A 15654-nucleotide genomic window follows, 5' to 3' on the forward strand; every position below is an offset into this window, starting at 1 on the left:
TGCACACCACGCCAGAACCCCTCCACCTCCGGGCACTCCCACAAGATATGCAGAAAAGTCCCCAGCGCACCACACCCACGCTTACACAAACCGTCCTCAGCATAGCCCATACGCAGGAGCTTTGGCCCCGTCATGTAGACCCTGTGGAGTATCTTGAGCTGGACGAAACGAAGGCGAGCCGGTATGGCCACCTCTTTCGGGGAGGCCACCGCGGAGATCCAGTCCTCGTCGTCCAGCTCCAGCCCATCGGCTACCCAAGCCTCACGAAGGGCAGTGAACAAGTCTGAGCGGTCGTTGATCAGTTTTTTGTAGATCAGTGAGATCGTGCTGTCAGGGACGTGTCCATCCAGCACTCTATCCTCCAGGGGGGAACACTCCGGGATGGAGGCAACGTCCGGAAAGAAGGAGCCCAGCGCATGCCGGACCTGCAAGTACCGAAAGTACTCGCTGCCCTGCAACTGAAATTCCGTCTGCAGCATCTCGAACGTTTTAAATCCTCCCCTCGTCCAGAGATCCCCCACTTTGCTAATGCCTATTAAATCCCACTTCTCAAAGCCCTTCGAGGTCCACAAGGAGCCCAACCGCTCAGATGCGTATAGTGGTGACGCCCGGGTCAAACGGTCCTTCCACCCCATTGCAGCATTGGCCGCGTGCCACACTCGCACCATGACACGCGTGGGGCCCGTTAGGCGAGCGTCGGGCGCGCTAGAGTAGAGCGCTCGATTATGGTCACCTCCTGGAAGTAGCATCCTATCCATTTCAAACGCCGGGTTTAAGGCGGGCCCATATAGGCCCTGATTAATCGCAGCTAGCTGGGAGGCCCAATAATACCGTTTAATATCCGGGAGGGCAATCCCCCCGTCATACCAGGGGAGCGTCAGCTTAGCCAGGGCAATACGTGGCCTCCCGTCCCAGAACAGGCGGCGCTGCAAACTCTCCACTTCGCGGAAGTAGCGCGCTGGGACGAGGTCCATAGTGTTCTGCAACGCGTATAGGAAACGCGGCAGCGACATCATTTTAAACAATGCCGCCCGGCCGAGCGGCGAAAGCGGCAAACGCCGCCAGCGCGCGACATCCTCTTTCAGACGCTGGAGGGGGGGAAGCAAGTTCCGACCATACCGAGCCTCCGGGTCCAGAGTAATGAAGACACCCAGGTACCTAAATCCCTGCGGGGCGACCTGGATCGGACAGCCCCGCGGGAGGATAGGAGCCTCCCCAGAGAGAACATACACACACGATTTAGCCCAGTTGATGACCAGACCGGAGTTACGACCGAATGAATGCAGAACATCAACCAGTACTATGAGTGATTTACGTGGGGAAGCTAGGTACAAGAGGATGTCATCAGCGTATAGGGATACGCGGTCCTCATACTCAGGGGTCCAGCGGAGACCACGGATGGAAGGCTCCCACCGCAGCCACTCCGCCAGGGGCTCCAAGGCAAGTGCAAAGAGGAGCGGCGATAAGGGGCAGCCCTGTCGTGTGCCCCGGCCCAGCTCGAACGGAGCCGATACTCTTCCGTTCACCACCACCTGCGCCAATGGGCCCGAATACAGCAATTTGACCCAACTGATGAACCCTGGGCCAAATCCAAACTTCGCAAGCATCGCCCAGATATATGGCCATTCAAGCGTGTCAAACGCCATGGTGGCGTCTAAGGACGCCAAAATGGCCGGCTCCCGTATGAACGGGGCACGTGCGAGCACACCGTGCAAACGCCGCAGATTAAGGGCTGTGTTGCGATGGGGAATAAAGCCAGACTGGTCCTGATGAACCAAATTGCCCACCACGCCGACCAGCCGATTGGCCAGTACCTTGGCGAGAATCTTGGGCTCCGCATTCAGTAGCGAAATGGGCCGATAGGATGTAACCCGGTCCCGAGGTCTCCCTTCCTTGTGGATGACCACGATTGTAGCCAGACGCTGGTCCGGCGGGAGGGAGCCCACCGAGTGTGCTGCCAGGAACATAGCCCGGAGGTGGGGTGCCAGCGTATCCGGTCGCAACTTGTACAACTCGATAAGGAGACCATTCGGACCCATGGCCTTGCCGGAAGCGACCGAGCGTATGGCGAGGGCGATCTCGTCGGAGGTGGGAGCGGCGTCCAACGACACCCTGTCCTCCCCGGAAAGGGACGGCAGCGCGATATCACTGAGCAGGGCGAGGGAATCCTCTTCCGAGCAGGGAGACACCGGGGAATACACCCCATGGAAATAATCCGCGAAGCAGGAGACAATTTCTTCTGGCTCAGTTACACAAACACCATCCGTTTTCTCAATCAGCGGGACCACACGATTCGCTCTCTCTTTTTTGTCCAACCACGCTATAAGTTTACCAGCCTTATCACCCACATCATACAGTCGCCCCTGTTGCTCTCTACTGAGGCCCCTGGCCGCCTCCGTGACGAGGGCCCTGTAGGCCGCTTGCTTGAGTTGGAGGACATGTAATGCAGCATCCGTCACCCCACCTTCTAAATTCCCCTCCAACTCGGCTATTTCAGCCTCCATCCGGGTCACCTCCTCCCGCTCGCGCCTCCGGGCGTGGGAAATAAGGGATAGGGCCTCCCCTCGGAGTACTGTCTTGAAGGCCTCCCATAGCGGTATGGCCGAAGGCACAGACCCCACATTCTCATCAAAATATCGCTGAAGGGATTTAATCAATTCAGCGCGAATGGTGGGGTCGCGCAGGTACCAAGGATTGATTGGGACCACCCTACCCTCACCCCTCGGAAAGACATCAAAGTGCAGTAGGAGCGGGGAGTGGTCCGAAATACCCCGTGGCAAATGGCGCACCTCTCCCACCCTCCCAACATAGGCCGCCGGGACAAGGACATAGTCTAGTCGTGAGAGACTACCATGGGCTCCCGAGTGGAAAGTGTACTGCAGCTGCGTGGGGTGTTTTAAACGCCAGCAGTCCACTAATCCAAATGTATCCAAGAGGCCGGGTAGCCACGCCTGTGCCCGGGGGAGGTCCCTAGGGGGGTGACGATCCAAAGACCCAGATACCACCGCATTAAAATCCCCCCCCACAACTAAAAGCCCCCCCGGAAGGCCAAGGAGAAGGCGCCCAAGATCCGCAAAGGTGGTCGACTGCAGCCCCGGTGGGATGTATACTGACACAAAGACAACCACTTTGCCCTCCAGTCTTCCCACCAAGACCGTATAACGTCCCCTGTCATCGTGGAGCACCTCATCAATCTCCAACGGGAGCGAGTTCTTCACCATGATGCCCACACCCCGTGAGCCGGACGTGAAGCCCGAGTGAGCCACTAGGCGATAGCCACGCCGATTCATGGCGCAGAAGGAGTTGCCAATGAGGTGTGTCTCCTGCAGAAAGACTACATCGGGCGAGATTCGCTTCAAAAACTGCAGGACCACACCCCGTTTGATCCTGTCCCCCAGTCCATTCACATTCCAAGACAACAAAGTTAGTTCCCTACCCCCCCATCATATACAGAAGCCATCATTCGTCCCCCGGAGAGCACTTTAGAACTAACACAATAATACGTTTGCCTTGTGATAAAAACGAACAACACCCCATCCCTACCCACCCACCCCAACAGAACTCCCCCCTCCCTGCACCCCTGCATGAGCCCAAACAGCCCCCCCAACGTGCAGTGTGCCTGTCGCCCCATATATAGTTAGACTAACTAAACCCCCTAGAGGAGGAGGGAGAACCCCCAATAGACCCAACACAACCTCCATAGGAGGGGAACTTACAAAAACTGACGCAGAATCAAAAGTGGCATCATTTTCGTCCAGAGTGAGGCCCAATATTAGACCCTCAGTCCTGATCCAGCGTGCCGTCTCCCCCCGCCCCCCCCCCCCCCCGCCCCCCCGATCACGATCCCCGGGCAGAGTATCCAGCCAGTCCCCGGCCGCTTCGGGACGATCAAAGAAGTGCGTGCGACCATCCACCTCCACACGCAGCTTGGCCGGGAAAAGCATGGCGTATTTGAGGTTTAGGTCCCGAAGACGGCGTTTGACGCCTAGGAAGCTCAGTCTCTGCTTCTGGACCGCTGGGGTGAAATCAGGATAAAAATTAACCTCCATATTGTCAAGCTTGACCGGTCCATGCAGTCTGGAGGTTTGCAGGATAGCGTCTCTATCCCGAAAATTGAAAATCCGGGCGATGAGAGGTCTCGGAGGGGCTCCGACCTTCGGCCTTCCCCCGGGAACCCTGTGGGCCCTCTCCACAGCGAAGAATTTGCTCAGCCCCCGTGGCTGGAGATGGGTAGCAATCAGGTCCTCCACAAAGAGATCCGCCGCCGCCTCCTCGCGTCCCTCGGGCACCCCGATAATGCGGATGTTGTTCCTCCGTGCCCGACTCTCGGAGTCCTCCAGGCGTCGATCCATTAGCGCAGTCGCCTGACTAAGCCGGCGCACCTCTGTTTGCAAGGCCGCCACATCTGTCGTTAGGCCCGATGCGGTGTGGGCCAAAGACTCTACTCGGTCGTTGGTTTTGGAAAGATCGGCCCTCACCAGGCCAACATCCACGAGGACCGAGTCAATCTTCTGCGCCAGTGTATCAAACCGCTGGCCCACCGAGGCCTTCATCTCGGCAATGGCGCCCATAACATCTCGCAGAGTCAGATCTGCGGGCAGGTCTAGGGCATCAGGAGGGCTCTCAGGGGACTTGCGCGGTCCATCGGGAGATCCCTTCTGGAGGGTATAGCGGTCCATACTGTTGGCCTGATGGACGGCGCCACGCCGGGTCGATTTGGCCTTTGCCCGGTCTCCATCTTGTTTCGTGGCCATGGCCACCAGTCTCCCAGTTGCACCAGCCACGTCGTGTAGGGCAGGAAAGCAGGGCCACGAGCTCCGGGGGGGCCCCCTCAGAGCAGCGGGGTGGATCACAGCCTGCAGGCAGGCAGGGTCTCCCAGCAAGGCCACACCACACCAACACCAAGGGCTCCGCGACCCAACCTCGCAGAGACGACAAGGTGGTGCGAAAGCGAAAGTGCGGGGTACGCGAGTCGCCAGGCCCTGCCTGCCGCTGTTGTTCACTTTGTCACTGGATCACCCCACAGCGCAAATCCGGGGTCCGGCGAGGGGAAGGCCGCACACCTCAATCGGTGCTCTCTCCGGTGTCCGAGGTCCGATTCGGAAGCGGGAAACGGGTGCCACCTCAGCTCAGGTTCACCAACATAGTCCCCTCATCCAGGGCAGGATAATTTCAGGATAATCTTAGGAGGTTGCGGAGGTCCTCGGGAGCCTCGCACCTACGCGGCCATCTTGGTTGCGCGCTAGGCTCCTCCCCTGTAGCTAGATTTTTGATCTGTAATCCACCCAGATCACCACTCCTCGTGCATGAGATGTGAAACTAGCAGAGCAGCACTGGCTCGTAGTCTCTGTGAGGATAACACATTGCTGCTACTCGCCAAATACGCCTCTTGTAAAAATGCAATTTGCACCGAATGCCTCTTGAAGTATGCAACCACTTTGCGAACTTTCCGGTATGCCCCATAACGTTCCATGTAAGGAACCGTATCTGCATGCAGTTCTGTTCGGTCTCTGTGTCATGTGCCATTTGTCAGTGTATGATGTCTTTTAAAATGGGTGCCAGTCACAGTCGATTCAATAGTGGTTTCACTTTTTTTGATTAACATTAAACTAAATAATTCCCCTAAATACTTCCTTCCCATGCCATAAGCAGTAACCTCTTGCTTGGCCAAACTTTGACCCCCCCCCCCTTCTGCCTGTCTTTACTCTCAGGGGCTCCCAAGTCATCACTCGTGTGGGGCAGCCCCCTCACATGGGACGTTATGTTCACAAGAGTCATTATTCAGAGTTCTTGGGGCGCATCTTCGTTGCCCTTTTTCCTGGCACAGCGACATGACCATAGGTTAAGTAGGAACAGTCTTACCATAAGTCCGGCGTTGGGTTCTTAGACCCTCTGTAGATGTCCATAGATTCTTGCCTCACAATCTGCTCTCTGACCATGGTCTCTGTGCCCAGATAGTCCATGGTCACGTGTAGCACACTGGACTTCACAGTGAATCCACTCCTTGCTATACGTATGTGTTATTGTTCCACATCTTCCTGGAGGTCCTCCTCAGCCGCGTCATTGTGTTGTGGGGAGTTCCGTCGAACCCCCGCTTTCCCCCTTTGTTTGATGAAATGCGTCACTTGTTTTGGGTCAGTGAAATAGTGGATTTTCCCATCTGCTAGAACACATAGCTTGGCGGGGTATAGCATGCTGTATTCGCAATTGTCGTTCAGCTGTCTAGAAGAGTCGGCGGGCGTCCTGGACTTGATGTGTAAAGTCTGGATTATAGCGAGACTGCGGCGCCTTCGTATTGGAGGGATTTTAGTTCACGCGCCTTGCGCAGTGCAGAATCACGAACCCTTTAATTTAAAAGGCGTGCAATTATTGGTCTTGGGTTAGCTACAGGGATCAGGTGCGGCGCCAGGGACCTGTCTGCACGTTCCACTACGAATATTGCTGAGAAAGTGTCTCTACCCAGTGGGGTACAGAGCAGGGTCTCAGCGAATCTCTCCATATTGTCGCTATTAGAGGTCTTGGCTACTCCTATAATTCGGATGTTGTTCCTCCTAGATCAGGATTCGAAGGGCCCGATTCACAGAACTAACTAAAGACAAAATCCTAAACTTACTACTTTTGGTATTCACAGAAGGCATTAGTAGTACTACAAGTAGTAGTAAATTTAGGATTTTGTCTTAAGTCTGTCCTAAGTCTGTCCTACTACTTTTGGTATTCACAGAAGGCATTTAGTAGTAGTAAAGTTAGGATTTTGTCTTAAGTTTGACTTAAGACAGACTTAAGACAGACTTAAGACAGACTTAAGACAAAATCTTAACTTTACTACTCTTAAACGCCTTCTGTGAATACCAAAAGTAGTAAGTTTAGGATTTTGTCTTAAGTTAGTTCTGTGAATCGGGCCCTAAATCTTCAGTTTTGAGCTGCAGAGCTTCGATACGTTTTTCTGACTTTTTTGCGCTCATTGTTTCAGTCGAGACTATGTCTTCCACATTAGAGACACTTTGCTCCACTGTGTCAAGTATTTCTGTGTGCTTGTGTAGGCATTTTGTAATTCGATCCATTTGGAAAGTTAATGCATCAATCTTCCCTTCGATATTGGTTAAGCTTTTCTGCATGGCTGAAATTATTTGTTTCAGGTTAGTATATAGTGCTGTCTTTGCTTTTTCCGGCTCCGAATTCGCCGACTGTGCTTCTGGGTCCCTCTGCCTTGGGGTCTTATGAGAACTGAATTACAATTTGGTTTGTACCTTGTCCGCTTTGCCCATAGTTGCTTACTGTCCCGGGTGACCTTCTTGTGATCAATTTACATTCACTCTCCCTTTCTCCACGATCCACGCTACTTGCCGGGCGAAGGTGATACTGCAGGGTTTCAGTGCCCCTGGCCAACCCCTCGTGCCAGCTCTGTTCCGACCCCCCTCCCGAGCCTGTCTGGACCAGGTCCAAGCATGTGATGGTGGGGGTTATACCTATGTTGGTGCCAGCGCTGAGGTGCACTTTCGCAGGGGTGGTAGTGCAGTTGAGGCCAGCACTGACCAGGTATCCTCTTAAGTGTTGTGCTATCACTTTGAGGGTTGAGCTCTTATTGATGGCGGTGACATGCTCTATTTCGAGAGGTGGGCCTCAGTTGCAATTATCCACCAAGTCTTATTGCTCAGCGGTGGTGCCAGAGTGCCGCTTTCTGTTGATGCTTACAGTGTTGTGCGCTTGCAGCACGGTCCCAGCCATCCTTCACGTTTATGGTGGTCCAGCTGCTGTATTCGGGGAGCCCCTGCTGGGTGTTCTTTATCGTCGGTGGAATCGTACTCACCACGGAGCCATGTGCTCCGTACTGCACCAGTCTTGTCCCTGCCGCCGCGGTAGGGGGCGGCCAGCCCCACATGCGTGGCGGCTGAACCGCGCATCCTCCCCTCCACCCAATTGTCGCAGTCAGGCGAGGAGCGGCCGCATGCCACCCCCCGGTCAAGAGAGGGCAGACCAAACCGCCTCCAGTCAACGGCCTGTGCCAGCAGTCAATCGTAGGGTCTCAAAGCTAAGGCGCTGTCCCGGTTCAAGCCCCCGTCACGGGGATCTCAGAGCAGACGATTGGGGCAGCAGCTGCACGCACTGCGCCTCTGCGGCCTGCTTCCCTTGACCGGGTCAACGTACTCAGCTGGAATGCTCACGTGTTCTTCTGTTGGTGGGCTTCGCTTTTCCGACATGCGGAGGGACCGTGTCAACCTCCCGCGATCTACAGTGGCTGCGCCGGTAAGGTGTTGCGGTTTATGCTAGATTTTGATGAATTGTTAGCCTGGTTGAGCAGAGCCCCTGTGCTATGTGGCCATCTTTAAGTCAGGCAAGCTCCACCCCCCCACAAGACACTAGGGACTTATACTACTTCTAATAAGCCACAACCAAACCACTTGCATAGAAAATACACGTGAATTCAAGATTGTTGAGTCAACCTACACCAAACTTATAAAATCATTGGATATCAAGAGTTATTTATTAAATTGCAAGGAGGGGGCAGGTGTACACACTCCAAATTTAACAGTTCTGGTTTTTGTTCACAAAGTCATTTCCATATGCATTATTTTGATATTTCTTGGAGTAAGCCTGAGCGTACTCCTGGTAGATACGAGTGCGATATTGAGGCAGTGTGGGAATGCTCCCTGAAGCTCCTATACAAATTAGTAAAACTGGCCAACCTGAAAAAGAACCACTTCTTTACTATTAATCATCTATACTGGACACCGGCTAAGATTGCAAAGTTTGCCCCTACTCCTCCCCCCAAGTGCCCAAGGTGTAAGTAACTTAGTAAAAGCCAACGACTTGCACAACTTCTTTGAATGCCCAAAGCTGAGAGATTATTGGGGCGGAATTGAGAATGCTTTTTGTGGAATTTTTGGCAGGAAAGTTACCTTGAACACAGGGCTTGTCATATTTGGTGATGAAAGTGCAATCACTAGGAGGCTGAAGAACTCGCATAGAGGTCTGTTGCTTTATCTTATCTTGTTAGCCCAGAGGGAAATATGTATAAAATGGAGAGACCCCTTGCCCCCAGAGATGGAAGACTGGGTTAAGGCAGCTATCAAAATGGCCCGATAGGACCAGGGAGTAGATAAGGAGAGTAGCTTAAATATCTGGCTAGATTTCACATCTTGGTGTAGAGCCTTGGGGCTCGATCCTCTCGTGTTCTGATGATTACACCATGGCACCAACAAAGGTGTGGGTCTGGCTTGGTTTACAGACTGAAGCGAATGCAGTGGCAGCAGGGTGCACAGGTCAGAAAGGTGGCTATACAAAGTATTGGAGACACTGTTTGGTGAAAAGAGGATAAAAAAATAACTGGTAGATACATGGATTTCCATCCTCCTCCAAGTGCTGCAAAATTATCCTGGGCATTTGTTTCAATTTCACATTATGACTGTCAATTCTGGCTTATTTGAACTTCTTCATTTGGTTCTAGACCAGGAAATGTTCTGTTTATGAATTTGGTGAAATTGCAAGATGGAGTGAACAGGAAAAAAATATTAGAAAAAAATAGGCATTTATTTCTTAACATATATTTCTTTTTTTCTTTTTCAGAAACCAGTCCATTTTGTTCCAGTTTCTCCACAGTCTAGTTGGAATTCTGCCGCCATCCTGTGTGGTAAAGCAGTTGATGTTAGGGGCCCAAGAGGACCACGGGAAAACTTTGGCCCAATCACTGGAAGCTGAAATGTTGACCCACAGGAGATCTCTTACCTCTGCAATAAACAAAGTGGAAAAAGAGTTCACAGCCACATCTAAAGCTGAAAAGAGAACCTCTAGTTTCACAGCTTCTCTTCCCAACATGGCGGATGCAGTGGAGCAGTGCAGAAACGAGCTTCAGTCAGCTCAGAAGCAGAGTAGGGCCGGAGAACACCTTGTCTTAAACAGTGATATTTACAGAGAGATTGTATTGAATATGGCCCAGGTTCAATTGAATACAGACCTACTTGCACAGAAGCTAAGTTGTTCGTGAACTGTATGTATTGTTTAATATCCTCTCAATAAAAGCCTTTTTTCATTAAATTGCTAGAGATTGTTTATATAACATCTTGGATTGAGTGTTTTTTTTACTTGGTCTGATGTCTACAAACCCTAATTTAACTGGAATTACACGTGAGTGCATTTTTAAAACCTATTAATGTTTTTGCATCTTTATCACATACTGAAGAAAGCAAAGCTTTTCACATATTACTTAGTTGTTAATATTATTGGATACGAGGCCTTCAGTTTCCTGACAATAATACATCTATAATATTATTCAGTCTCAACATAGATTATGCCTTTGTATTCAGGCTCTTTCACATCAAACAGTTTATTGTAAATTCGTGTGTGTGTGTGGAGGGGTGGTTGGCAGAGGTGTTCTAATGAGGTCAGTAACACATAGATTTTGTTGTCTAAGGCCAGTTGTTAAAAAATGGATTTGTGGTTAACTGGGGTGGAACCCCTGGTGAAACAGAAACCACAATCCTAGTCAGGGTAAGTCACAAACACACCCTAAATTAACCTGTCTGCACCCTCTGGTAGCTTGGCACAGAGCAGTCCGGCTTAACCCCATCCCTGCTAGGCCTTTTCCCCCCTGTGCTAAGCCTTTTTTGGCTATTTGGGGTAGTTTGCGCTTAGGCCCCTGTAACGTTTTTGACAACATAAGGTATCCACGCCAAATTTGCGTCCTTTGCTTCCAACATCATGGGGATTCTAAAGGTACCCAGGGTTTGTGGATTCCCATGGAGGGGACCCAGAAATTAGCCAAAATACAGCTAAAGTTAGTTTTTTTGGGAAAAAGGGCTACAGATGAAAGCGTTTGATTTTTTCCCCTGCAAATGGTATCAAAAAAGGGATTGTGGTGCTGAAATCACCATCTTCCCAGCTTTCAGGGACAAGCAGACTTTTGTCAGAACACCAAATTGTTTTACACAGTTTTGGCATTTTTCTGGGACATAGCCTATTTTTGCTATTTTTTGTGCTTTCAACCTTCTTCCAGTTAAGGGTAGAAATGGGGATGAAAGAAATAATGGATCCTAGAAAGCTATACATTTTAGAAAAGTAGACAAAATTCTGAATTCAGCAAAGGGTCATTTGTGTAGATCCTTCAAAGTTTCTTTATAGAAACTTACCGTTGAATATAGGAAAAATTGAAAATTAGTTGAAGAAAACAACCATTTTTGTCAATGTTTTCACCTGTAACTTCTTCTAATTATGACAGCTGTTTGAAAGCAATATACTGTTGCATCCGCTGGACCTTTCTGGTTGTGGGGATATATAGGACTTGTAGGTTCACCAAGAACCCAACGAACTCTGAGCCAATAACTGAGCAGTGTCTTGCAATGGTATTTTAATATGTACCGGGTATATAGCAATTAATTTGGGAAAATATATACATGAAAAAATCAGTATGAGAGACACCTATGTATTTCTGAAATTGGAACAAAATATATAGTTTAGAAACAGTAGATATTTGCACATTTCCGAAATTGTGAGTACCCATACTAGCATGAGAATTAAAGGTCATTTTTCAAAATGACTTTTTTTAATTTGGAAGGCAGAAATGCATTGAAAGTCAATAGGTAATAACAGTTGCTCCACAATTCTGTGTTACCCTAAGTCTACTGATAAAAATGGTACCTCATGTGTGGGTAGGCCTAATGCCCGCGACAGGAAACAGCTCAACACGCAACGTGAACACTTTATTTTTACAGTGAAAACGGACCCTTTTTTTTTACAAGTGTATAGCTGTAGATTTTGAACCCTAGCTCTGCGGGCACATAGGTAAACCTAGCAAACATATACATTTTTGAAAACTAGACACCCAGGGGAATCCAGGATGGGGTGACTTGACTGGCTCCCACCAGGTTATATTACCCCGAATCCCTTGCAAACTTAAAAATATGTAAAAAAACCCAAAAACCACAAAATTCCACCCACCCCGCATTCCCCAAAGTCTTCCGAGAAAAATGGTACCTCACTTGTGTGGGTAGGCCTAGTGCCCGCGACAGGAAACGGCACAAAACACAACGTGGACACACCACATTTTCACAGTGAAAACGGACCCTTTTTTTAGAAAGTGCCTAGCAGTAGATTTTGAATCCTAGCTCTGCCGGCACCTAGGGAAACCTAGAAAACCTATACTTTTTGAAAACTAGACACCCAGGGGAATCCAGGATGGGGTGACATGCCTGGCTCTCACCAGGTTATGTTACCCAGAATCCCTTGCAAACCTAAAAATTTGTCCAAGGAACCACATTTTCCTCACATTTCTGTGGTGGAAAGTTCTGGAATCTGCGTGTATCTACAAAATTCCACCCACCCCGCGTTCCCCAAAGTCTTCTGAGAAAAATGGTACCTCACTTGTGGGTAGGCCTAGTGCCCGCAGCAGGAAACAGCCCAAAACGCAATGTGGACACATCACATTTTCACAGTGAATATGGACCCTTTTTTGGCAAAGTGCCTAGCTGTAGATTTTGAACCCTAACTCTGCCAGCACCTAGGGAAACCTAGCAAACCTATACATTTTTGAAAACTAGACACCCAGGGGAAGCCAGGATGGGGTGACTTGTGTGGCTCTTACCAGGTTGTTACCCAGAATCCCTTGCAAACCTCAAAATGTATCCCCCAAAAAACACATTTTTCTCACATTTTTGTGGTGGAAAGTTCTGGTATCTGCGTAGATCCACAAAATTCCACTCACCCAGCATTCCCCAAAGTCTTCCGAGAAGAATGGTACCTCACTTGTGTGGGTAGGCCTAGTGCCCGCGTCAGGAAGCGGCCCAAAACGCAACGTGGACACACAACATTTTACAGTGAAAACTGACACTATTTTGCAAAGTGCCTAACTGTAGATTTTGAACTCTACCTCTGCCGGCACCTAGGGAAACCTAGCAAACCTTTAAATCTTTGAAACCTAGATGCCCAGGGGAATCCAGGATGGGGTGACTTGTCTGGCTCTCAACAGGTTCTGTTACCCAGAATCCCGTTCAAACCTCAAAATTTGTTTTAAAAAAACAAACAAAAAAAACCATTTTCCTCACATTTCTGTGGTGGAAAGTTCTGGAATATGTGAGGATCCACAACATTCCACCCACCCCGCATTCCCCAAAGTCTTCTGAGAAAAATGGTACCTCACTTGTGTGGATGGGTCAAGTACCCGCGACAAGCAAGGGCCCAAAACCTAGTGAGGCGACATCAAAATTACCTATCACAAAACAACCTGGTTTTGCAAGGGGGGTCCCATGCGTGTTTGGCCCCGGGCTCTGTGGCCATCTAGGGAAACCTACCAAACCCACACATTTCTGAAAACTAGACACCCGGGGGAGTCCAGCAAGGTATGGCTTGCGTGGGTCCCCCAACATTTCCCTACCCAGAATCCCCTGCAAACTTCAAATTTAGCTGAAAAAATCGCTTTTTTCTTAAATTTCTGTGTGGCAAAGTTCTGGAATCTACGTGGATCCACAAATTTCCTACCACCCAGTGTTCGCCCAGGTCTCCCGATAAAAATGGTACCTTACTCCCTTGTGTGGGTGTCCAAAGCAGAACTGGCTAAAAATGTATTTTTTTAAAAAATGTAGCGCATAGAATTCTCGGTGCTATACTCTAAATCCCTATGTTTTGGGCTCTTCCTAGCCACAGGCCTTTCGCCCACCCACACAAGTGAGGTATCATGTTACTCAGGAGAACAAGGGGAACGCTGGGTGGTAGGACATTTGTGCCGGCACGGTGATCCCATGCAAAAATGTATGGAAAAAGTGATTTCTTCAGCTAAATTTGAGGTTTGCAGGGGATTCTGGGTAGGAAAGCCTGTAATCTAGAACCCAATCTCTTAATGATTCTGAAAAAATAATTAAATCAGTTTGGCTCGGAGTGTCTCACCCCACAAAAGTGGGTGTAGTATTTGGTTTTAGACTTAAAGCATCAAAGGGACAAATTACTGTTAGACTTGGCTTTTTCAGCTGGTTTATCCCCAGACTTTTTGCTTTTTGGCCTCCTGTTTCTGACCTTTTGTTGGTGGTTTTATGTCTCTGCACACTTGACCACTGCGGATCAGTGCTAAAGTGCATATGCTCTCCCTGTAAATTGGTGTTTCCATGAATGGCTATTTGATTTACTAGTCAGACCCTATTACAGCGCACTGTGTGTGCCCAGGGCCTGTAAATCAAATGCTGCTAGTGGGCTTGCAGCACTGATTGTGCCACCCACAGAAGCAGCCTGTAAAATGTAACTCTGGCCTGCCATTGCAGAGCCTGTGTGCAGTCTGGGACTGCCATGTGGACTTGGCAAGTGCACACACTTGCCAGTCCCTAAACCTTCCCTTTTCTACATATTGGTCACCCCTAAGGTAGGCCCAAGGTACCCCTGTGGGCAGGGTGCATTGTATGTGAAAGGTAGGACATGCCCTGATGTGTGTGGCACGTCCTGATAGGTTTGCAGGGGATTCTGCGTAGGAAAACATTGGGAGATCCACGCAAGCCATACCTCACTAGACTCCCCAAGGTGTCTAGTTTTCAGAAATATGTGCCTGTTCTGGGTGGATCAAATAAGTCATGTGAGGAAGCAGTCTATCTGCCAGAATGCCACTCAGAATCTTAACATCAATACAGAGCAGCGAAATTGAAAAGGAAACATGACTTATCTGAGATTGTATATGAAGTCTTTATTACAATGTTTAGTTTTATTAATCTTGTTTGCTGCCTTCAATAGAGTGGATGATTTTACAGTGAAACAGCGGCAGAAGAGACAAACTGTCATTCTCTGTGTAAAGAGCAAGTTACGTGTTGGGAACTATGAGATATGCATTGTGTTTATAGGCGGACAATGAAGAGAACTTGATCAGCAGTGCTAAGAGTTCCCCCTAAAGCGCAGAAGCTGCGAGTGAGACGAGTATGCTTTTTAGGTCGTAACCTACCAGACACCACAGCTTGGTGACATTCAGAAATGTGACCTAGGAATGCATTCTGCCTGTTTCTTACCATTGGCTTTGTGGATTGTAACTCACATTTTCTCGCTTTCCATTTGCTGGCCTTATTTGTTTTAGGCTGTGCAGCTTGAGGTTGAACTTTCCCTTGCCCAAACCTTATTTACAGTGTCTTTCTTAGTCCATCCTTTCTGTGTATAGGCTTGTGAATCTGGTTGTTATCTCATCACATTTGCTGTGTATTCAAAGACCAAGGTCAAAGGTCAGGTTCTGTCTTCCGAGGGATCTTGCTTACTTTTCTTTCCCTGACTTCAAAGTGAAAAGATTTATGTGACCATCTTGCTGGATACTGGGAGTAGGAACGAGTTTTTTTCTAGCACATGACAACATTTAAATGAACTGTGTAAGTATTTCAGAATGTATCAGAATTAGGAATACAAATGAAGCACATTTTCTGTTAGTTCTGAAGTTAATTGAAAAGAAATATGATCAAAACAAATTACACTAGGTGATGCAATTTCCTCACATTTTCGTCTGTGCACTGTATAGTTTTATTAGTGAAACTGTCTGTGCATATGTAATGGTCATTTCAATTGAAATTGTGTTCTCTGTAATGGCTGTGTGCTACCACACCATTAATACTCCACTCTATGCCACTGGACTCTACTCTGCACGACTCCACATCACTGCACTCGACTCTGCACCACTCCACTTTACACCGCTCCACTCTGCGCCTATCC

At 49.1% G+C, this 15654-nt stretch overlaps 1 protein-coding gene across 1 annotated transcript in view; it reads left to right on the top strand.

Moving 5' to 3' along the window:
* Positions 1-10032, top strand: part of FANCB (FA complementation group B) — a 367346-nt gene extending 357314 nt beyond the window's left edge. Inside the window, exon 9 of the mRNA XM_085622200.1 lies at positions 9565-10032. Coding sequence (XP_085478326.1) covers positions 9565-9982 — 418 coding nt within the window. The 3' untranslated portion in view covers positions 9983-10032. The remainder of the gene's footprint in view (positions 1-9564) is intronic.
* Positions 10033-15654: the final 5622 nt, after the last annotated feature.

Source organism: Triturus cristatus, chromosome 8 (assembly GCF_964204655.1).
Source record: "Triturus cristatus chromosome 8, aTriCri1.1, whole genome shotgun sequence".
NCBI lineage: Eukaryota > Metazoa > Chordata > Amphibia > Caudata > Salamandridae > Triturus > Triturus cristatus.